The sequence below is a fragment of the Bos indicus genome, chromosome 18, assembly GCF_029378745.1.
Source record: "Bos indicus isolate NIAB-ARS_2022 breed Sahiwal x Tharparkar chromosome 18, NIAB-ARS_B.indTharparkar_mat_pri_1.0, whole genome shotgun sequence".
NCBI lineage: Eukaryota > Metazoa > Chordata > Mammalia > Artiodactyla > Bovidae > Bos > Bos indicus.
In genome coordinates, this window is record NC_091777.1 from 24,483,124 (window position 1) to 24,504,987 (window position 21,864).

At 49.0% G+C, this 21,864-nt stretch overlaps 1 protein-coding gene and 1 pseudogene across 6 annotated transcripts in view; one reads left to right on the forward strand and one right to left on the reverse strand.

Moving 5' to 3' along the window:
* The window catches only part of SLC6A2 (solute carrier family 6 member 2), a 47,328-nt gene extending 29,858 nt beyond the window's left edge, over window positions 1–17,470 (forward strand). For 2 of the 6 annotated variants that reach the window (XM_070770582.1, XM_070770581.1), the window contains exons 10-15: window positions 1,111–1,239; window positions 3,990–4,089; window positions 5,634–5,734; window positions 6,172–6,339; window positions 8,113–8,184; window positions 12,155–13,132. In XM_070770582.1, the coding sequence (XP_070626683.1) occupies window positions 1,111–1,239; window positions 3,990–4,089; window positions 5,634–5,734; window positions 6,172–6,339; window positions 8,113–8,184; window positions 12,155–12,211 (627 nt within the window). In that variant the 3' untranslated portion in view covers window positions 12,212–13,132. Of the gene's footprint in view, window positions 1–1,110; window positions 1,240–3,989; window positions 4,090–5,633; window positions 5,735–6,171; window positions 6,340–8,112; window positions 8,185–9,110; window positions 10,556–12,154; window positions 13,133–17,330 lie in introns of those variants that run through there. The other 4 variants (XM_070770584.1, XM_070770583.1, XM_070770586.1 and 1 more) reach the window with 4 other exon arrangements.
* Window positions 17,471–20,776: 3,306 nt separating this feature from the next.
* Window positions 20,777–21,498, reverse strand: LOC109572943 (large ribosomal subunit protein eL13 pseudogene; annotated as a pseudogene).
* Window positions 21,499–21,864: the final 366 nt, after the last annotated feature.

A 21,864-nucleotide genomic window follows, 5' to 3' on the forward strand; every position in this document is an offset into this window, starting at 1 on the left:
TCTCAAGTTTTCCCCCATTCAAATCCCTGATCAGTAGTTGTTTCCATAAGGCCCTATTTAAATGCAAACAAAGAAATCAGTACTCAGAAAGTCAACGCTGACGGTGTGTGTGCTCACTTGTGTCTAACTCTCTGCAACTCCATGGACTATAGCCCTCCAGCCTTCTCTGTCCACGGAATTCTCCAGGCAAGAATACTGGAGTGGGTTGCTGTGCCCTCCTTTTCTTTTTATCACTGAGCCACCTGCCAGAAACTAGGAGAAACCCCTTGGCACTGTGGAAATTTATATTAGAAGGGACCTGGGATAAGCCAGCCCAGTATTCTCCTTTTACAGACGGGGAAACTGAATTCGGAGTTTCATAACTTCTGTTCTCTCACCAACCATTCTTCCCGTGGTATTTCATCAGCATCCACTCAGGCTGAGTGAGTGGACAGGAGTCAAGACCCTGTTGATAGGGGGAGATAGGAGTTAACTCTTGGCCCCCTCTCACACGGTTTCTGAGTTCTGAGCTTGGTTGACAACAGGGCAGAAGTAGGGTGAGAGGATAGGGAGAAAGCTGAACCTGCCAGTTTCTCTAGAAATCTCTTGGGGTGCGTGAGTCCAGGGCTGCTAGGAGGTCCGAGGGAGCTGGGTACCTGAGACTGGACTCCCTGGACCCCAGGGACTGAAAAAATTTACACAGCCTTAAAGTTGATAATTATGGTCTATTTGGCAAATTTCCTATGGTCTATTTGGCAAATTTTCAAGCCTGGGCAGCAGCCTATCAGATTGCTCTGAGGCTGCTCTGAAGAGGTAAGGGAGGAGCTAGCATATATAGGAGTTTTGCAACAAAAACCAGGGGGTCAGTGTTAACTGAAGAAAACCAAACATCTCAAGTTAACAAATTTAATGCTTTTCTTTAAGGGAAAGATGCAAGAGTCTGGGCTCACTGAAATCATTTAATATGTATCTTAGCCATCTAGGGCCAGTATCCTGTTTTTTTCCCATCCTGAGTCCCCTCAGGGTGTACCTTTGGTTGGGAGCTGATGGCTGGAGCATCCTTTGTTTGCTGATATGGCGGGCCACAATTTTCATTCACCTCTGCATCCCACCCTGCCCGGTCCCCTCCAGATGGGAGGCATGGAGGCGGTCATCACGGGCCTGGCTGATGACTTCCAGGTTCTGAAGCGACACCGGAAACTCTTCACGTTTGCTGTCTCCTTTGGAACCTTCCTTCTGGCTCTGTTTTGTATAACCAAGGTGAGGGGGGCTTACCTCTGGGTCACCTGGGGCTTGTGAGGCTGCATTTCAATCCAGCCAGATATTCCCAGACTTGAAACAGAAGGTAGGACTAGGGGGACCATGGCAGTACCTGGTATCCTGAACTCTGTGGTCCAGTCCTCTAGGATTATATCCCATTGTTGTCTATCCCCTCTAAGCCTGAGGACATCCAGGCAAACCTGTTTATTGGTTTGGGGGTGGGGAGCAGCAAAGGGCCATTTTAAACTGTCAACTGAAAAAAAGTACACAACCTGAAAGTTGAGAAATCGGTTTTATTTGGTGAACCAAACTGAGGACTTAGCCTGAAAGTGTTAGTTGCTCAGTTGTGTCTGATTCTTTGCGACTCCGTGGACTGTTGCCCGCCAGGCTTCTCTTTCCTTGGAATTCTCCAGGCAAAAATACTGAAGCAGATAGCCATTCCTTTCTCCAGGGGATCTTCAATGACCCAGTGATCTAACCAGGGTCTCCTGCTCTGCAGGCAGATTCTTTACCATCTGAACACTAAGGAAGCCCTAAGCTTGGCACAGCATCTCAGATCGCTCTGAGGGGCTGTTCCGACGAGGTCAGGGAGGAGCCAGGATGATTTTGGATGCACGCATCAGTAAGCAGTAGCTTGCAATAAGCAGTGGCTGGAAACAAGACCTTAGTTCCCTGACTAGAAACAAACCCTGGTTGCCTGGGTGGAAAGGAATCCTAACCATTAGACCACAGGGGCCGGTGACTAGAATCTCCATCCCTAGTCCTTGGCTGCCTTGTAAGGAAAAATCAGACAAGGAGACGGAATGTATAGAGGAAAGTAAAGTATATATTAGAAAAGCAGAGTGCATATGGGAAGATGCATGAGTGAACTCAGAGTTGTTAGAGTCAAGCCTTTGGAAAGTTTAAATCCTTGTTAAAGGGGAACTCTTCCAGGTCTTTATCTTCTTCTTGGCCAGTCAGGACCCTTTCCTGGGTGTGCACACATTTCTGAGTCAAGATGGATTTCGTCGCAGAGGCATATGGAGGGGGTCTGGCATTATTATGGCCTGGCATTCCCTGCATTTTTGACCCCAAGAAGCCTTTTGCACATGTGTAGTGTCCCTCGGAGAAGGCAATGGCACCCCACTCCAGTACTCCTGCCTGGAAAATCTCATGGACGGAGGAGCCTGGAAGGCTTCAGTCCATGGGGTTGCTGAGGGTCAGACACGACTGAGTGACTGCACTTTCACTTTTCACTTTCATGCATTGGAGAAGGAAATGGCAACCCACTCCAGTGTTGTTACCTGGAGAATTCCAGGGATGAGGGAGCCTGGTGGGCTGCCATCTATGGGGTCACACAGAGTCAGACACGACTGAAGTGACTTAGCAGCAGCAGTAGCAGTGTCTCCCTGGCCCAAGGATGGAAAACGTATGACCTCTTGCTCTCTTAACAGAGTTTAGCCCCTCTCTCGGAGAAGGCAATGGCACCCCACTCCAGTACTCTTGCCTGGAAAATCCCATGGACGGAGGAGCCTGGTAGGCTGCAGTCCATGGGGTCGCGAAGAGTGGGACACGACTGAGCGACTTCACTTTCACGCATTGGAGAAGGAAATGGCAACCCACTCCAGTGTTCTTGCCTGGAGAATCCCAGGAGCAGGGGAGCCTGGTGGGCTGCCGTCTCTGGGGTCGTACAGTCGGACATGACTGAAGCAACTTAGCAGCAGCAGCCCCTCACTGTTCATGCCAATAAAATACCCAATGCCCGGTTAACCACCGTATTCCTATTGTCATATCGAAATGCGGATCTCAAAATGTAGGCAGGCCTTTGGTCCTAAACATGTAGCCCAGAGCCCATTAGTCTCTTGCTTCAGGAAATGTAAACACAGGGCTGGTAGTGAGTGTCTGGCCTGGAGTCTGTCTTTTTATCACTCCAGTAAGTGTGAACAGGGGGCCAGTTGTAAATGTCAAAGCTGGAGCCCATCTATCTCCTGCCTCAAGAATATATGAGTTTTTGCAACAAAGAACAAGGAAGTTGGAACATCAAAAGATTACCGTTAATTAAAGAAAACCAAACATCTCAAATTAAGGAGTTTAGGGCTTTTCTGTCTATAGGAAGATGCAAGAGTCTGGGCTCATTGAAATCATTCCTTTGATATACACCTCTGCTGTCTGGGGGCCAGTATCCACACTTCTTCAAGCTGAGTGCCCCCGCAGTGGGTGACTGCAGCAGTTGGTTGCTATATGGCAGGCATCCTGTTTCTATCCTGAATTCCCTCAGGGCTCACCTTCAGGGCAGCTGTAATGTGATGGCTTGATGGCTGCAGCATCCTTTGTTACTTTCATGGAAGGCAACATTTTTTTCATTGATAAAATCCATCTTGCTTTTTTTCCTTAATACTAATGATTTATTTATTTATTTGGCTGTACTGTGTCTTCGCTGTGGCACGTAGGATCTTCCATCTTCTGAGGCATGTGAGATCTTTCTGTTGTGTCATGCAGGATTTAGTTCCCTGACCAGGGATTGAATCCTGCAAGTCTCCCAGCTTGCTATTTACTGGCTGAAGTCCCCACCCCCAGACTCAGTGACCCCAGAAGGTCTTTGTTAGAATATGTAGCAGCAACACAGTAGCACCCTAAACCTCATTACTTGAGTATGGGGTAGGGGTGAGTTCCAAGTGAGCTGGACAGGGGAGAGCTCAATTTGATGGATGTAACAGTTGATCGCTATTTCTAGCCATGAAGGCCTCAGGCTCTCTCTGTCCATGCCCCAGGGTGGAATATATGTGCTGACCCTGTTGGACACGTTTGCGGCGGGGACCTCCATTCTTTTTGCTGTGCTCATGGAAGCCATCGGCGTCTCCTGGTTTTATGGTAGGTGCTGGGCCCTGAGTGTGTGTGGAAAAGCCTCGGCCCCCTGGGCTTCTGGAGACCTTTCTCACCTGGTCAGGAAAAGGGGATTTTCATTTCCAGGGCTGTCACTGGCTGATCTCAGAGTTGTATAAGTGGCTTATATTGGTCTTAGCTCTCAACTCATCTTTGCATGAACTCCCTTTAACAAGAGGTGGCAAAGGCCCCAGAGGCATCAGTGTCAGCTGTTAAGAGAGGAATTCGGAGATAACTGCTGCTCCCTGAGCCATGCCATTCATTCTAGAGTAGGGCTGCCAGATTTAGTCAATCCAGGATACAAGATGCCTTGTTAAACTTGAATTTCAGATAATGGGTAATTTTTTTTATTGTATGCCCCAAATACTGCATGAAATTTCTTAAACTAAAATTTAATATTGTTGTCTCTGAAAATCAAATGCAACTGAGTGTCCTGTATTTTCTCTGGCAACCTTATTCTGGAGCTGAACGGGGAGAACTTGGTAGAAAGTGAAACGTGCTGTCATTCGCTTTTTCCCCCGCGCATGTGTGCTAAGTCGCTTCAGTCGTGTCCGACTCTTTGCAACCCTGTAGACTTTAGCCCCGGAGAAGGCAATGGCACCACACTCCAGTACTCCTGCCTGGAAAATCCCATGGACAGAGGAGCCTGGTAGGCTGAAGTCCATGGGATCGCTGAGGGTTGGACACTGAGCAACTTCACTTTCACTTTTCACTTTCATGCATTGGAGAAGGAAATGGCAACCCACTCCAGTGTTCTTGCCTGGAGAATCCCAGGGACGGGGGAGCCTGGTGGGCTGCCGTCTATGGGGTCGCACAGAGTCGGACACGACTGAAGTGACGTAGCACACATGCGCGGGGAAAAAACGAATGACAGCACATTTCACTTTCTACCAAGTTTAGCAGACTTTAGCCCACCAGGCTCCGCTGCCTGTGGGATTCTCCAGGCAAGAATACTAGAGTGGGTTGTCATGCCTTCCTTCAGGGGATCTTTCTGAATGAAGGATTGAACCTGCGTCTCATGTCTCCTGCACCGGCAGGCGGGTTCTTTACCCCTAGCGCCACAGGGAAAGTCCCCAGTGTGTCACAATTAACGTGTTTATCCTATTCTCACTCTTTTCTGCTCACCAGAAAGAGTCTGGTCCCTTCTACCAGATTAAAGTCGGGGAAGCCTCTGTACCCACAGTCATCACTGTTTTAAGATTCAGGAAGCAAGAGGAAAGAGCTGGGCTTTGGGATCAGGCCACCCTGGCTGTGTAACAGGGACAAGTGTCCCCTCCCCAGGCCCTGGTTTTCCTTCTAAAAAGTGAATTGGGGTTACTCACACAAGGGGATGCTACCCTTGAGTGTGTTCTCACCTGTTCTGAACCAGCCAAGTGCCCATCCCCAGGTCTGCTATAAGCCAGGGTGCCCCTGCTTGCCCCCGCTTTCTGCTCTCCACCTGGGGGCAGCCCCTCCAGGGAGGCAGCAGAGGGGAGTGGGTGGCCCCGGGCTCTGCAGGGGCCTCAGTGACAGGCCTGCCTGTGTGTACGCAGGAGTGGACAGGTTCAGCAACGACATCCAGCAGATGATGGGGTTCAAGCCTGGCCTGTACTGGAGACTCTGCTGGAAGTTTGTCAGCCCTGCCTTCCTCCTGGTGCGTAGTGTGTGGTAGGAGCGTCCTGGGGTGAGGGTGGAGGTGGGGATCTTTGCTTCTAAGGGGAGGAGGTTGGGATGCAGAGACCTGCTCAGGAGGCTCCGCCTGCCCTGTTGATTCCAAGGAGGCTTCCGTGTGAGCAGGGTGTCCAGCCTGGAGCCAGGTCTGGGGTGGGGGCTGTGTGTGCCACCCCTCAGCCCAGCTCCAGGGTCACCTTTCTAGTCTTCCACTTGTATTGCTCCTGTTTCTTTGTCTCCTTTTCATTATCCATCCTTCCTTGAATCCTTTCTCTCTTTCCCTCCATCCCCTGCATCCGTCTCATGCATTGGTCCTCACTTCTCTCTGATCCCTCTCTGCCTCTCTCCCTCCCCCCCACCTCCTCCCCTCTCTCTCCTTGTCTCTCTTCTCCTTCATCCTTGTATCCTTTCCTCCCCCAGTTTGTGGTGATTGTGAGTATCATCAATTTCAAGCCACTCACTTACGATGACTACATCTTCCCACTCTGGGCCAACTGGGTCGGATGGGGCATCGCGGGCTCCTCCATGGTTCTGGTGCCCGCCTACATCGTCTACAAGTTCTTCAGCACCCGGGGCTCCATTCGAGAGGTGAGCTCTGAACCAGCCCAGGGCAGAGTGGGGGACAGCGGGGCAGGGTGGGGGACAGCTGGGAGGGTGGGGAGAGCAGGAGAAGGCACATCCCAACTCATTCCTGCTGGGGTGAGAGACAGACAGGAAGGAAAGGGGGGCGATGTATGTGTGATTGTGGTTGATTCACATGGTTGTATGGCCCAACACAACATTGTAAAAATTTAAAAAAAACACACACCACGAAAAAAAGAATACACATAGCTGAGTCACTTTGATGTATAGCAGAAACTTGCATAGCATTGTAAATCAACTATACTTCAATAAAATAAATCTTTAAAAAAGAGAGACAGACAGGACACAGACTCTAGAGTCAGACGGACCCACCATGTTGGCCGTGTTATTTACCCCTAAGCCTCAGGTTCCACTTTTATACCCTGGGATAATCAGGTGGGCCTTGAGCGGAGAAAGGGAATGCTTAGCCCGGGGCCTGGCACACCGTAGGTTGCCAGTGCGTGATGCCTGCAGTTATGTCGTCTGTCATACGTGCGTGCTCACACGCTGCTCCCACCATTGTCACCTTGATGAGCTCAGCCCTCCAGTCCCTTAGGGAGGAATTAGTCTGCATTAACTATGCCCACTCCTGAGTCCCATCTCCTAAGGTCTGTCATAACTCTAGCTGTCTCCCACTCTCCCTATCTGTATTCACTATGACCTTGTATTTTGGATTTCATCTGCCTTTTTCCTGAACCTGATACCTGATCAGCCTAAACCAGAGATTTCCAAAGGACATTTCTTCTTTGAGCTGTGTGCATTGCAGATACATATAATCAGGTATTTGGGAACCAAAGAATTTTAACTGAAATTACGTCTGCCTTATTCTTCGGTTTAATGCCCTTTCTTTATAAATAATGGTGACAGTCTTTTCCTCATGTCCTTCTGATTTTATTCCTTCTTTACCCACGGTCTTTACTCATACTTACTGAGAATCTGCACAGGGCAGACCGTATTCTTGGCATTAGACACACTCCCCTGGACTCACGTTCTCATGAAAGGACAGATACACACAGGAGGACCTAAAAGAGCGAGCCGTACAGGAACTTCGGGAAGAGGGTCCCAGGCAGGGCTGTGTCCACCCCCACCCCCTTGAGACATGTCTCCTGTTCATGAAATCCTACGGTCCTGGAACTTCTGGGCCCCTGGGAGGACCGTGTTCAGTGAGCTCATCCTGGACGTGGAACCAGGACCTACTTTGAGTACTTTTATTCTTCACACTTTGAGGTCCCCCCACCTAGTGATCAGATATTGATTCCAGACCCATTCCCTGAGTCCACCCTGTGTCTAGCCCCCTAAGAAGGTGGCCCAGGTCCCCAGGCAGGACTGAGGTTCTGTCACTGTTTTCTCTCTGTGCTCTGAGCTTGTCTGCAGTACTGCCTCTGGTCGTGGTTGTAAAAGTGCCTGTGTGTGTGTTTGTTCAGTGTCAGCCCCTTCTGTGAGCTGTAAGCTCCCCCAAAGCAGAGCGTGTGGGTGTCCTTCAGCCCTGGACCCCCAGGGCCAAGGCCAGTGTGTGACAGCAGTCACTGGCTCAGTAAGCATTCACCGAATGCATATCTCAGAGTGAACTGACCAGCTCCATAAAGCAGGGTGGAGAGCGTCTTGTACAAACCTCTCCTGCTGTCCATGTGGGCCTGTAGGGACAAGCAGCAGGTGGCCCTGATGTGGGGTGTGCTCTGGGCTGCTGGAAGGGTGTCCCTGGGCCAAGCTGAGGCCTCCTCCACTTCTCCATCCTCACAGAGACTGGCCTATGGCATAACTCCAGAGAGCGAGCATCACCTGGTGGCCCAGAGGGACATCAGGCAGTTCCAAGTAGGTGCAGCTTGGACCGTTCTGGCGGGGGCTGAGGGGTGGGGACCCACTGCTCCCTGCTGTGCTAAGGCAGGACCACACACCATACACACCAGAAACCCCAGAGCGCCTCGGGGTATGATATTAGGATTGGAGGAAAAGGGGCCTGTCTTCTGCCCACTACCAGCTTCCGCCTGCCCCTCTGCTCCTTGGTCCTGAGGTACCGGATGCCCCAATTTCCTCAACTCTGTTCTCCCTCTTTGAGTTGTGACCGTGGAGTATCCCCAGATTAGGTTGAGGCTTGCTTATCTTGAAGGAAGCTCTGCAAGTACATCAGTAACTTGGTGATCTAAGCCCTACTGTTTTCCCTTTCAAAATGTGGGGGTGGGGGTTGGGGAGTTTCCCTGTGATTCCCCTGCTTCAGATTGACTGTGTGACTTTGCAAAGTGTCCTTTGCCCTTTCTGGGTCTCAGTGAAAATTTGATTTTTCTCTGTTTTATTGTATTTATTTTTGGCTGTGCTTGGTCTTCATTGCTGTGCGGGCTTTCTCTCATTGCAGCAGGCGGGGGCTGCTCTCTGGCTGGGGCGCTTGGGTTTCTCACTGCAGCGGCTTTTCTTGTTGCAGAGCACGGGCTTCAGTGGCAGCATGTGGGCTCTAGATCTCGGTAGCTGTGGCGCATGGGCATAGTTGCCCTGCAGCATGTGGAATCTTCCCGGACTAGGGATTGAACCCATGTCCCCTGCATTGGCTGCTGGATTCTTAGCCAGCGGACAAACCACCAGGGCAGTCCCCATGTGACAGTTAGGGAACCCTCCCAGGTGTTCTCCAGGTCTTTGAAGGGAGCGGCTGTGCTTTCCGCCCCGTCTGTGTGTCCTGCTGTGAACAGCAGCCCTCGTCCCTCGGTCCCTGCCCACCCTGACCCTGGCCTTGCTGTCTCTCTCTGCAGTTGCAACACTGGCTGGCCATCTGAACCTGGCCCCGAGGAGGAACCTGCAGCGCCAGCGTTCAGGCCAAAGGCCACCCTGGACACTGTCTTGGGATTCCTCTCCGACCCCTCTTCTTCCTCTTTTCCAAGTTACCACTGATTTAGTGACCTGGTTTTCTTTCACCTTCTGTTCACCTGGCCCGAGGGCTGTGGGCTTTTGGATTGCTAAGCCTCGTGGGAGAAGAGGAGAGGCGGGAACAGGAAAAATGACTTCTGTTGAACCTCTGTTAGTTTCGAGGAAGTCTCCCCCAGTTATGGGAGCCAGCTGGGGCTGAGGTCTGTGTTTCAGGCAGAACTCCCTACTGTGCTGGCTGGTACTTTGGGCCACAGAAGAAATCTCCAGTCCACCAAATCAGACAGGATGTTGCTTTTTGGGTCAGACACTGTAAAACCAAAACACGCACAAGCAGCCAGGCTGAGTTTGGGGGGCAAGGGAGTGGTACATAGATCTTACCTCTCTTTTTTGCCCTGGTCAGTGCTGGACCTTGATCAGGGAGCTTTGGGGATATTTGTTGCTGTTATGAAGTCCGTGGATAGAAGCTCTGGGGGGATCATGAGCACAAATCTTCATGGTTTTCACTCCAGTTGACCTGGGTTTGATTTATGTGTGTTCTGGGACATTCTTCTGGCTTCTGGTGCTCAGAGGGCCCAGAGCGGTGGGTGTCATAGTAAGTGGCTTCTGCATAGGAACCAGATGAGTCTATAGAGGCCACGTTCGGGTCTTGCCCTGTTAGGGACATGACGCCCAGGAGCTACCTGTGGCTCCCAGGACCTTCCTCGGGGACTGAGGATAGGAAGCCAGCAAGGCCAGCTGTGTGTCTCCACTGCAGGATCCTCTGCAGGATCCTCCTCGCAGAGCCAGGTCAGTGTCCAAAGGCCATCTGACAGACAGCTGTCTCTGCGGTGTTCACAGATACCTTCAAAGCCGTTCTGTGGGAATCCCACCCAGTGTAGACCGGGGGTTCTTGAGTGAGGGGGAGTGGGCCCTGAAAACTCCCTTTGTCTCTCTTCTTGAGGGCAGCATGGAACCCAGGACACAGCTCTCCGGTCACTCAGGTTGAGGTCACTCATCATATTCTGAGCTGAGGGAGCAGATTGGCTTTTGCCAAGAATTTCTAGGTTGAATTCTGATACACACTCATGAGTGCTGCCCTCTGGTGGTGCTTGCTGGTTAGTGTTGGCTCATTCAGAGAGGTGGTTTATAGCTTGGTTAGTCGGTGGCATCTATTTGGAATTTCTCTTCGTGGTTATCAGTTTCTTATACTCTCGGAAATCTAGATTTGTGGGTTCTTGTTCTGACTGTGAGAGGCCCTGTTGCAGAATCTTCGGGGAAAAAAGGAGGCCACATCATTTTCACTGGGAGTACAGGGTGACACACACCCCAAAGATGCTTTAGGGAAAGTGGGGCGGGGTAGGGGGAGGGGGCGGGCAGTCACTGAGCCTGATCTACTGATTGCGGAGTCAGTGGAAGATGGTTACCTGGGGGCTGGCTGGGGGCAGGGGAATGGTTTTTCTTTCAGAGTCAGAGCTCTGTTGAGTCGGGCTCCTTATGTCATTCTTTAAAGTGGGAAACTCAGGAGACTTTAGATCTTTTCATATAAAAAAGTCCAGTTAAAATTCTGAGACAACCCAAGTAGCAGGTGTCTTAGACCCTGAAAAAGGTGCAGCCTGGAAGCACCCAACAGAGTGGAATAAACAGGTGTGGGAACGAGAGCAGGGTGACCGGTGCCTATGGTTATCTGGTCCCACCTGTGGCTCTGAATCCACCCCTGAAGGGTAATTCCTCCCCAGGTATGACCTTTTTTTTTTTTTTTTTTTACAAAGCACTTTCATTCACGTTGCCTCCCATCCACCCAGCAGATTCTGTAGGTCTGGCTTCTCTGTCCCCATTTCCCAGGTGAGAAAACCAAGGTCCAACATTTCTGTCATTCTTGCTCAAGGTTCCTCAGCTACTAAGGGATTCAGTCGGACCCTCAGCTCTCAGCTCTGACTCTCAGCTGAGAGCACTTTGAAATTCCCAGTACAATATAGTTCACCATACCCAGGGCTGTCATGAAATGTAAAGAACAATCCATCCAGTCAAGTGGCCAAGGAGTATTTATTTCTTAGCAAAAGAGCAATGTGTTGGAAGAAGGGAAGAGGGAAGAAGGAGATGTCATTTATTCTCCTCTAGCTGTTTGCCAGGGAAGAAAGTATTTCACTGCTCTCCTTCGATGAAAAGAGCCACTCTAGGGCCATGGTCCCCAACCTTTTTGGCAGCAGGGACCGCTTTCATGGAAGACAGTTTTTCGGGGATGGTTTCAGGATGATTCAGGCGCATTACACTTATTGTGCACTTTATTTCTAATATTATTACTTCAGCTCCACCTCAGGTCATCAGGCATTAGATCCTGGAGGTTGGGGACCCCTGCTCTAGGGAACGGTGGCATGTGAAGAGCTGAGTCTGCTGGGCAGATACGAGTCAGAAAAGCCTGTGTTCCAGGGGCCCCCTTCAGACAAATCCTGTCGTTTGCTCTTTGCTGTCTGTATGTGGCCCTTCTGCTTCCAGACACATGTCTGAGGGCGAGTTGGAAATGTGGTGCTAGCTGACCCAACACCAACCAACCCAGTAGTGCTGCCTTCTGGGGAAAATGACTCTCGAGCCTGGGGAGCAGCTCTGGGGGTGGGGGAACCTGGGACACCCGTGGACGTTCTCATGGAGGTGTTGGCAGACCTTCTGGGTTCACCTTTCACCCACATTTAATGAAAAGAGAGCATGGGCTTTATCATAAACAATGTTTGACTTCTTCTTTGAGGACATTTTATTATTATTATTATTATTGTAGAGTTTACCCAGGATAAGGGTGCTCTTGTGTACTGTATAGGGCACTTTTGCTATTTTACTAGATTTTTAAAGAATTTTTATTTTCCACGAAGTGTTGAAATATCTGTTTAAGACCATCCTGTTAACATCTCTTCAATGTCTAATTATTTAGTGTTGACCTGTGAGTTGGTCTTCATTCCAGATGCAAATGAGACAGAGGAGAAGGGGACCTGCCAACTCTTGCCAAATATCCTGCTAAATAAAGGTCCTCAAAGCTGCCTTAATTCTCAGAGGGGTTCCAGCCCAGGGGGGAGCCTGTCTCTTGCCAAAGGATCCTGGTAATGTGAGTGAGACTGCACATGCTTACCAAAGATGGCATTTCTTAGTAAGAAGTTCACTGAGCTCGTTTCGTTTATATCCTTTGAAAGCCATGGATGGGAGAACAGAGAGGGAGTGTGGCGTGGGGGAAACAGCACAGCATTTAGAGTTGTGCCAGGCTGCGTCTGTGACTATGTTACTGGGTAACCTGGGGGACGGGCTCCACTTCTGTGGGCTGCAGAGTTCTCTGTCTATAAAAGCAAGGGTTGAATCAGAGAATTGAAGGTCTCACCCAGTAAAAAAAAAAAAAAAAAATCCTGTCTCCATAGCAACATTATTATGTTAAATTTACAAAGAAGGAAGCACACAGTTTACTGCGGGGCTTTCCTGAATGATCTAGCGAGCAGTAACAATCTACTAAGTAGAGACATGTTGGAAGTATCATGTGTTTTGGACATTCAGTACTTCTCTTTCTCCAATATTTCTTCAGCTGTTGACAGAAACACTTGGTATTTTAAAATATAAATGCAACCCTTTTGTTTGAAGGAATTTGAGGGTAACAGGTGTCCTGCCCTCGTAAGTCCGAAAATCCACAGCTCTGAGGATGTGCAGCTTGCTATAGTTGCAATCGTACAAGTCACCAAAATTCTGGTGAATGTGAAGTTGCTTTGGGGGTTCCTGCCCTCATCCTTCTGTTTACCCACTTCTGTGTAAACAAGGACTCTTTCAATGGTGCCCTGTGTCACGGACTGTTCCAATGTCATGCAGATTTCTATATCTGGTATGTGTTTATTTTAAAAGCTGTCCTCTTCATGGAAAATTCAGTGTACAGAATAATAAAGGATATTTCCTGTGTCATGTATCTGGTAGTGGTATTCTTTCTGGCATGAAGGTAAAATACTACAAAATTAATTAAGTCCAATGGATCTTCTGTGATCAGTCTCCAGCTAGTAATGAAGAACTGGTCATCGTGGCCCACCTTTCACCCAAATGACTCTTTTTATAACCTAGGACAAAAGTTTGAGGTGAGGTAAATGGTTGACACATATTTTCAGTTAATTAGAAAATGGATATCTAGTTAGCTAACTAGTTTCACTTTTTCATTTCTAGGGCTGAATTTCAAGGGCCCATCTGTTTTTGACTATGATATACTCTCAGGGAGCGATCACAGATGTGATGGACAAATTCATACTAAAATGTGAACGACTACCTTTCTAGGTAGCTCCTAATAGACAGAAGTGGAAGTTGCTGCTTTTCATCCATTTCATATTTTTAATGTAGTTTTCAGCAAACATTTTCTGTAAAGATCTCTGTCACAAGTAGTCAATTCTGTTGTAGAATGAAAGTAGCTTTATTTACAAGACAGGTGGTGGAATGGATTTGGCCTGCAGTCTGTGGTTTGCTCTGGACTGGGGAAAAGAACAAAGGGTTTTGAGTCAGGCTAGACCTGGGTTTGAATACCAGCCCTACTACTTATTCCTGTGGAATCTTGGACAAGTTACGTAAAATCTTTGAGTCTCTCTTGCTTCTGAAGAATGAGAATAAGACTTTCAAGAGGATTAGCAGGATCAAACAAGATGATGAACACTTAAGAGCAACTTTTCTGGGACCACAGTGACTGGATCCAAATCCTGGTTCCATCACTCAATTGTGTGAAGACTTTGGCAAGTTATTTAACCTCCCTTGCCTCAGTTTATCATCTCTACATGGGAATGACGATAGTGACCACCTCATGGGGTTGTAAAGAGGATTAGATATTAATATTGGATTCAGAATAGGGCTAGCTTGCACAGCTTGTTAGTTTATGTTTGGTACATGCCGGTTACATAACGATTATCTATTTATTCTCCTTTTCACCCATCTTTGCCCATTTCAAAGGCAGCCCAGCTACTGCTGCTGTGTTTTCATGTAGCCAAAACAACGTCTGTTCCCTTGTCACCTCATTAGGATAGCACCCCAGATGTTTGAATTGGGAATAGCCAAAATCTGAGTCTCCCTGGGCCTGAGTGCATGTGAACAGATGGGCAGGAAGTTCCAGCTTCAGAAAATACCAGCTTCCATGGGTCTTGGGAGGCAGCAGCCAACCTCTTGCAGGACCTGGCTGCCCTCTGCTGTCAGCCCCCATTAGGCTGCTGGCGAGGGAGATGCTCCCTTAGCTGGACCATGTTTCAGGGAGGCCCTGGCCTCAGCTATGACCCAGAAGAGGTGGAGACAGAAGTGTGGTAACCAGAGACTCCAGAAAGATCTGGCGACTGATTGGCTTCAGATGTCCTTTTTTATCAGCAACTGGCTTGTCAGTCATGGGCCAGGGAGGAGCTGAGCTGCCCATAAAAACATGAAGGTGAGGGATTGGGCTGCAGGAAATCAGACCACCTCTGATTTGAGGTGCAGTGACCACCTCTATCCCCAGAGAAGGCCCAGCAAGGGTCATGGCCTGACCATACCCCGGAGCCATGGCTGACTGTTTCTACAGCAAAGAATGGCTTTATGCAGGGAGCAGCCACCCCACCTACTGCAGCTTCAGGTCTAGTCCAGAGTCCCGGCCTCAGACAGGAAGACCCAGAGTCAGAGAGGAGAGCCCTGAAGCAAGTCCAGCTCCTGGAGACGGTGAGTCTGGGGCACACTTGAAGGTCATGGTCAGACCGACAACAAGTCACCTGCCTGCTGCCCGCCCTGAATCCATGCCCAGGTTCCCGCTACATTTCTGTTCCTACACCACAGTCCCCCAGACTTCCCTGGTAGTTGCCATTGACCCCTGACCCCTCCCATCTGGTCACTTGGTAGTAACAATAACCTATCAATGGGGAGGAGTGAGAGGGCAGGGCTGACAAATGAGACAAACTCACTTCGCAGATGAGGAAAGACATTACAGCTCCGATGTTTCAAGTGAGTGACAGACAGAGCCACGACTAGAATTATTAGATAAGCGATTAAATTGTGAAGAGTCCCCCATCAGGGTTTGGGAATTGGAACAGAGCATGGCACAAGGAGTACCTGGCTTTGTTAAAAGAGAAAATGGGACTATCCACGTCTCACAAGCCATGCGTCCCAGGAGGACTGAGACCTTGGGAGCGTCAGCACCTTGGACAAGGCCAGTGCCCTGAGCTGACATTCCATCAACAAGCACACTCTTATCTTGGGGCAGTCACTGTTTCCAGTACTTTACAAACTGCAACTCTTTGAATCTTCTCAATGAGCCAATGAAGTAGTATCACTATCCCCATTTGTAAGTGGGGAAAACGGAGACAAAAAGGGATGATACGACTTAGTAGCTGGGGGGACTAGAATTTGAAGTCAGGAAATCTGGCTCTAGTCTGACCTTTAACCACAGATGTGCCCTATCCCTTGGGCCCCAGCCATTCAGGCATAACATGATCCAGGTGGCAGAGGCATGGATCCTCCACTAGTTCCAACACCCTCTTCAATTAAAAATACATAATATAAAAATAAATTTATTTGTGTGTATCCACATTCATTATTTGTATACACACATATATTTTATATATGTTATATATATACATGCATTTAAATATACATACATTTATATATAAATATAATTTGCCTACAATATGCTAGGAAGCAAATGACTTGCTCTGGATAACAAAGTAAGAGAGTTCATCTTGAACAAATCTCTCCTGTAAGTCAAGGAAAATACCTTTGCTCACTTTCTCCAAACACACTGCATGTCTCAGTCATGCAGTCCTGCCACCCCAAACCTCAAAATTCTCCTTAGTCTTGCCCTCTTTCAGAGAATAGGACGGTAGTTTTCAAGATGTTAGTCTGCTACCCTCCTCATTTGCTGGCAAATTAAATCTCTCAGGGGACTTCCCTGGTGGTCCACTGGTTAGGGTGTTGCACCTTCACTCTGGACGGTGCAGGTTAGATCCCTGATCAGGGGACTAAGATTCTGCAAACTGCATAGGGCAGCCAAAAACTAAATATAAATAAACAAATACATTTATTTAGGACTCCAGAAAGGCACTGGCCAGCACCGGTGTGTTTTTGTAACAAGAGCTACCCCAAAAATGGCTACTGCCAGCTTCTATGTTTCCAGGGTGGGCTTCAATCGCTTCCCACCTCTCCAGGAGACTCTTCTAGAACAGCAGAGATGACTCAGGAGGCCCTGGAAGATCTCAGCATCCCAGGATGGAGAATCCAGATGCCAAATCACCAGGGAAGGCAACTTGCAATTGGCAAAACCCATTTGGACTGTGATGTGAATGAAAAACATATGCTTGTTGAATGAAGGAATAATCAATGAGCTAACAGACTGGAATGTTTCTAAGTGCCAAGAGCAGAAGAGCACAAGGTTTCTGCAAAGCTTTGGAAAAGATGGTGAACTACTTGACAGGAAATTTTTCTCACTCCAAACAACTGGATTAGATAACCTGGCACTCTAGTGAAGCTATCCGGAGAAGCCACTGTTCTTTTCCATTCTCTCCTGTTTCTGGCCCCCGTCTAAAGAGCACAAAGTGTTTCTAAAGCTATATATAGCCTTATAGGGTGGTATTATGATTAATTCTGAGTTCTGAAGACCCTGCCAGTGGAATGGTATCACCTAGGAGAGCGATGTATGTGCATTAAAAGGAGTGTGGTTATATTTAAAAAATTTTTTTTCTTTCCCTTATTCAAAGCTTTGTCCTCGTTCTCATTCAGGATTGGGAACAGGGACCAACTTTTCAGTTACATGCTGGGCAGACCATTTCTGGCCATCTCCAGGCTCCTGCTCCCCTTCTCTGGGCTGACAGGGCACTTTGGCAATGGAGGAAGACAGTCAAAGCAGAACCTGAGCACTGTGGCCACCAGGTGGCACCAGCACACACTCCCGGCTGCCCAGCAGAGGCTGCGGGACACCAGGAGGACTAAGGGTCTTTGTTCTCTGGACCCATCTCAGAGCCTCTTTGAACCCTCAACACCTGCCTGACCAGGATAGTGAAGAGCCATTCTTGTTTGGATGAAAAAACTCCGCTGGGTTTTGTATTGTTATAGCTTGGGTGGAGTTATTCACTTATTCATTCATTCTTTGATCAGAATTATACTCAGTCCCATTATTATTCCAGGAAGGAACCAGAGAATACAAGGAAGAAATAACCCTGTCCTCAGGAACTCTCAGTCCGATGAAGAAGACAGATGGTGTGCTAATAAGGAAACATGTGTTGAGCACTGACTGCATGCTTTTCTAAAGCCCTCTAATGGCTCCCATTGCCTTCAAGGTAAATCCAAACTCCCCCTCCTCAGCCTGCCCCACCTCTCCGCGCCAATCACCTGGACTCGCTGCGGGTGTGTCCCCAAGCACACCTGGCCCCCTGGACCTCATCCCTGTGCCTTTCTCTGAAACTTGCTAATTCCATTTGTCCCTTAAGATGTCATCTCTTATAAAAGCCTTTCTGAGCCTGTCCTTGTCACTGCATTTACCACGGTTTGTCTTTAAGAGAAAGACAAAGATCTTTCAGAGAACTAACACTTTTTGGTACAGGCGGTCACAACCACTTACTTTTATGTGTATCTCCAGTGCCTAGGCAAGTGTCTGGCATATGGTCAGTCCTCAGTGGATGGCTGGGTTTACAGATGAATGAAGCAAGGCCGTTTCTCAACCTGGCAGTGAGATCATGCACAGACTCCCACCTAGGGAGACAGAGAGGTCTCCCCATAACAGGTGGCCCTTGAGCTGAGTCATGAGGGAAATTCCAGGTCATGAGAGTCACTTCTTACAGCACAGAAGTAGGAGGCAGTAAGGGAATACAAGGACTTGCAGATTTGAAGTGTCTAAGTAGAAGGGCTGCAGAGAGAAATAAAATCCACAAGACAGGACCCTCCTATTCTGGATAAGGATATGGAATTTTTTTCAGAGGGTAGCAGGGAGCCAGTGAAAAGCTTTATATTTTTCACTGGAGTAATGTGACCAAAGGATCAAACTCAGGTCTCCTGCATTATTAGCAGATTCTTCACCATCTGAGCCACCAGGGAAGCCCTCTCACAATGTGATCATACTTGGTTGTATATAGTGTATCAGTGAGCAGTTGCTGCGTAACAAACCACCCCCAGGCTGAAAACAACAACCATATATTTGGCTCCTGAGCCTGTGGGCCACCTTAGAAGTTCTGCTGACCTGGACCAGCCTCAGAGGATCTTGACTGGGCTCACCCCTGTGTCTGCAGCTGTGGGTCTTAGTTGCTTCCAGGTGCTGTCTCATTCTCCAGCAGGCTCAGCTGGACTTGTTCACATGGCAGTCACAGGGGCGGGAGAGTAAGTGTTCACATGCAAGGCTTCTTGAGTCCTGAGTCAAGAGCTGGCAAACCATTACATCTGCTCTATTTTATTATCAAAGTAAGTTAAGAGTCCATACGCTTCCTGAGTGCAGTTACAAAATCACACCACAAAGGGCATGTACAGAGAGAAGCAAAAATGCTTGTAGCCATTCAGATGGATTGCTCTGGCTCTGCAGGGTGGAGAACAGCAGCAGGAAGCACTAAAAACTTGGCCCAAAAGTTTATTTGGGTTTTTCTGTAAAATGTGCTGGGAAAAAACCCAAAGGGGCCTTTCAGCCAACCTAAATAGGATCCTAAGAGGCAAAGGATAGATCCTTTTCAGACAAATGCGTTATGAGTCAACTTGCCTCAGCACTTCTGAGGTGCTAAGTACTGAACTGGTTCCATCTTGGAGCCTGGGGCGGTCACCTGGACCAGAAGGCATTTAATCTCAGTTTGAAGGAGGAATAAGATTAGGTAATCTCTGTGACCCTACCCCAGGCCCAAGCAACTGCTTCACGGTTAGGGCCCAAGAGGCTGCAAGAGACAAGGGAGCAATCTGAACGCTGTTCCTGGGTGTGTCGGCTCAGGCATAGTCACCATTCTTTGGGATCATTGCTGAGAGTCTTGCCCTGGGCTGGAGGTCAGCCACCACCCTTGAAGGAGGTGTGGTTATTATTGACACTGCCCACAAGAGGGCAGCAGAGAATTGTCAGTCAAATGGGTGCCTTTGGCCAGACTCAGGCATGAAGTTAAACATGAGAAGCCCAGATAAATATCTTTAAACCATGTTCTGTGTAGGAAGGGAGAATTACTTTGTGCCTATGGACTCATGTTCTAGAGGCAGTCAACCAAGCATCATATCCCAGCTGTGTCATGCATGTGAGACCTGTGTTCTTATACAACAGCCATTCTCAGAAGCCTCCAGGCCCCGTGATTGCTTTAGTACTCTATTGTAATCTTGAAATTCTTAACAATTTTAAAATTATTCCGTGTGCAGTCTGGTCCCTTTTAACTAATCTTCACAAAAGCCTCATTGTCCACGTCCATGCTCAGTCACTTCAGTCATGTCCAACTCTTTTCGACCCTTTGGACTGCAGCTCACTAGACTCCTCTGTCCTTGGGATTTCCCAGGCAAGAATACTGGAGTGGGTTGCCATTTCCTCTTCCAGAAGATCTTCCCCAACAGAGGGATGGAACCCAAGTCTCCTGTGTCTCCTGCATTGCAGACAGATTCTTTACCCACTGAGCCATCAGGGAAGCTCAAAGCCTCACTAAGTAGACATTAATATGTCCATTTCACAGATGAGTTGACTGTGGAGATGGAGGCAGCCAATATGGACTTTCTAAAGGTGGAAAGCAGCAGTAGGGGATAATCATCTCCTAATTTGGTTCTTACTCTGCTCTTACCCTCAGTTCCAGGCCTCTCACAGTGTCACAACATCAGGAAGAGGTTTAAACCCAGTGGAGGCTGGGCTGTCAGACCACTGATGGCCAGAGCACTGGCTCTGGACTCAGGAGACAGAGAATTCAGAGCATGATTTTCCAGCTGACCTTGGGCACGTACATTTCCCTCTCTGAGCCTCAGTTTTTCCATCTATAAAATGGTACAGATGCATTCCGAGGTCCCTTGCTGCACCCTTGTATTAACCATGTCCTCTATGTCCTGTATTCTGATGTTTTGACAGCTGGAGCCTTGCTGATTCTGGGGGAACTGCCCCTCCCAGAGTTAGCCAATCCCTGGAGATAAGAATGAACTTTCCCTTCCAGCATCCCAGAGCCTGTTCCCCAACTTCTTTATTAGGCCCTCCACATGGACCACTGTCATCCTGTCCTAATCACTCTAGATCAAGGACCTGACAACTGTTGGTAGTCCCTAAGCCCCAGAGCGTGGGGGATGGGGGGGTGGGGGGAGGTGGGGGGGGTGGGGGGGCTGGTGGGGGTGGGGGGGTGGGGGGGCGGGGAGTTGGCTAGCTCCTTCACCCCCCCTCCCACCAACCAAGATAAAGATAAAGTTCTTTTTTTTTTAGATGTGAAAATAGTATTTTAATAGTAACAGGAACACACAGCACCTCCTGGGCTGGAGGGTCCAGACGAGAATACTCACTAAGCACAAGCCTCCACATACCAAAGCTGCTTCCCTCACAGCTCTGTTGCAACAAAGGTCAGACACACCCCAGGTCCCTCTCAAGGAGGCCCCCCCCCCCACCTCCAGGCCCTGGCTCCTTACACAACGAAGGTCACATGGACACTTCAGGTTTATCACAAGTTGCCAACAGCACTTTATTTTTTCTTTTCAACATCCTGTTCTGCGGCTTCCTTGGCCCTTTTTGCCCGGATGCCAAAGAGCTGGGCGTTGGCGCGGGCCATGTGGAGACTGGCAAATGCCTTAAAGTCCTTCTCCTCTGTGATGACTCTGGCTTTCTCCTTCTTACAGACGTTCCGTATGGGCATAATAGGTCCTGTCAGCTGAGTCGCCAGTTTGAGCTCTTCAGCAGAGCTGTCTCCCTTCTTGGGGGCCGAGGACTTCCTGGGGAACAGGATAAGCTTGGAGCGGTACTCCTTGAGCCGCTGCACATTGGCCTGCAGGGACTCCATGCACTTGTTCTGCTGCCTCAGGTCCACTGAGATCCCAATGGTCCGGGCCACCTTCTTGTGGATGCCAGCCACCCTAAGCTCCTCCAGGCTGAAGCCCCTGCCGGCACGAACCTTCGTGTGGTACCTGACCGTCAGGCATCTCACCACCGGCTGGAGAGGACCGGACGCGGGGCGTGGGACAATGCGGCACGCCTTGGCCTGCCGGGCCTTGTGTCTACGGATCTTGCGAGCCGGCTGGTTGAACCACGTGGCCACACGCCGCTGCCAGTCCTTGTGAAAGTGGGGCTTCAGGATCATGCCATTCAAGCTGGGCGCCATGGCTGCGGCCGAAAGGCCTCCTCCGAGGGCTCACGGCCGGGAAAGCCCAGATAAAGTTCTTACCCCCAATTCCTCCCTCCTTCCTCTGCCCCCTGACACACCCAGTGCATTACCTTGTCACCCATCAGGTGGCGTCACACCCCCTCCTCTGGGGAACGGGGAGTAACAAACTTACCTCTTAAATGGCAGTTGACTCCTGATCCATGGGCTTTACCACACTTCAGAGTGTCTATTAATACACCGCATGTTAAAACAACTTCTTTATTTATGAATCCCCCCCTTTTTTTCACTTTCCCCATTCCATGCACTTTTTAAAACAACCCATTTCAATCTCACAACAGTCCGATGACAACCCCGTTGTCACTCCCATTTTAGATGTGCAAAACCGAGGCACAGCAAAGGGACATCCCCTGAGTAAGAACACACACCT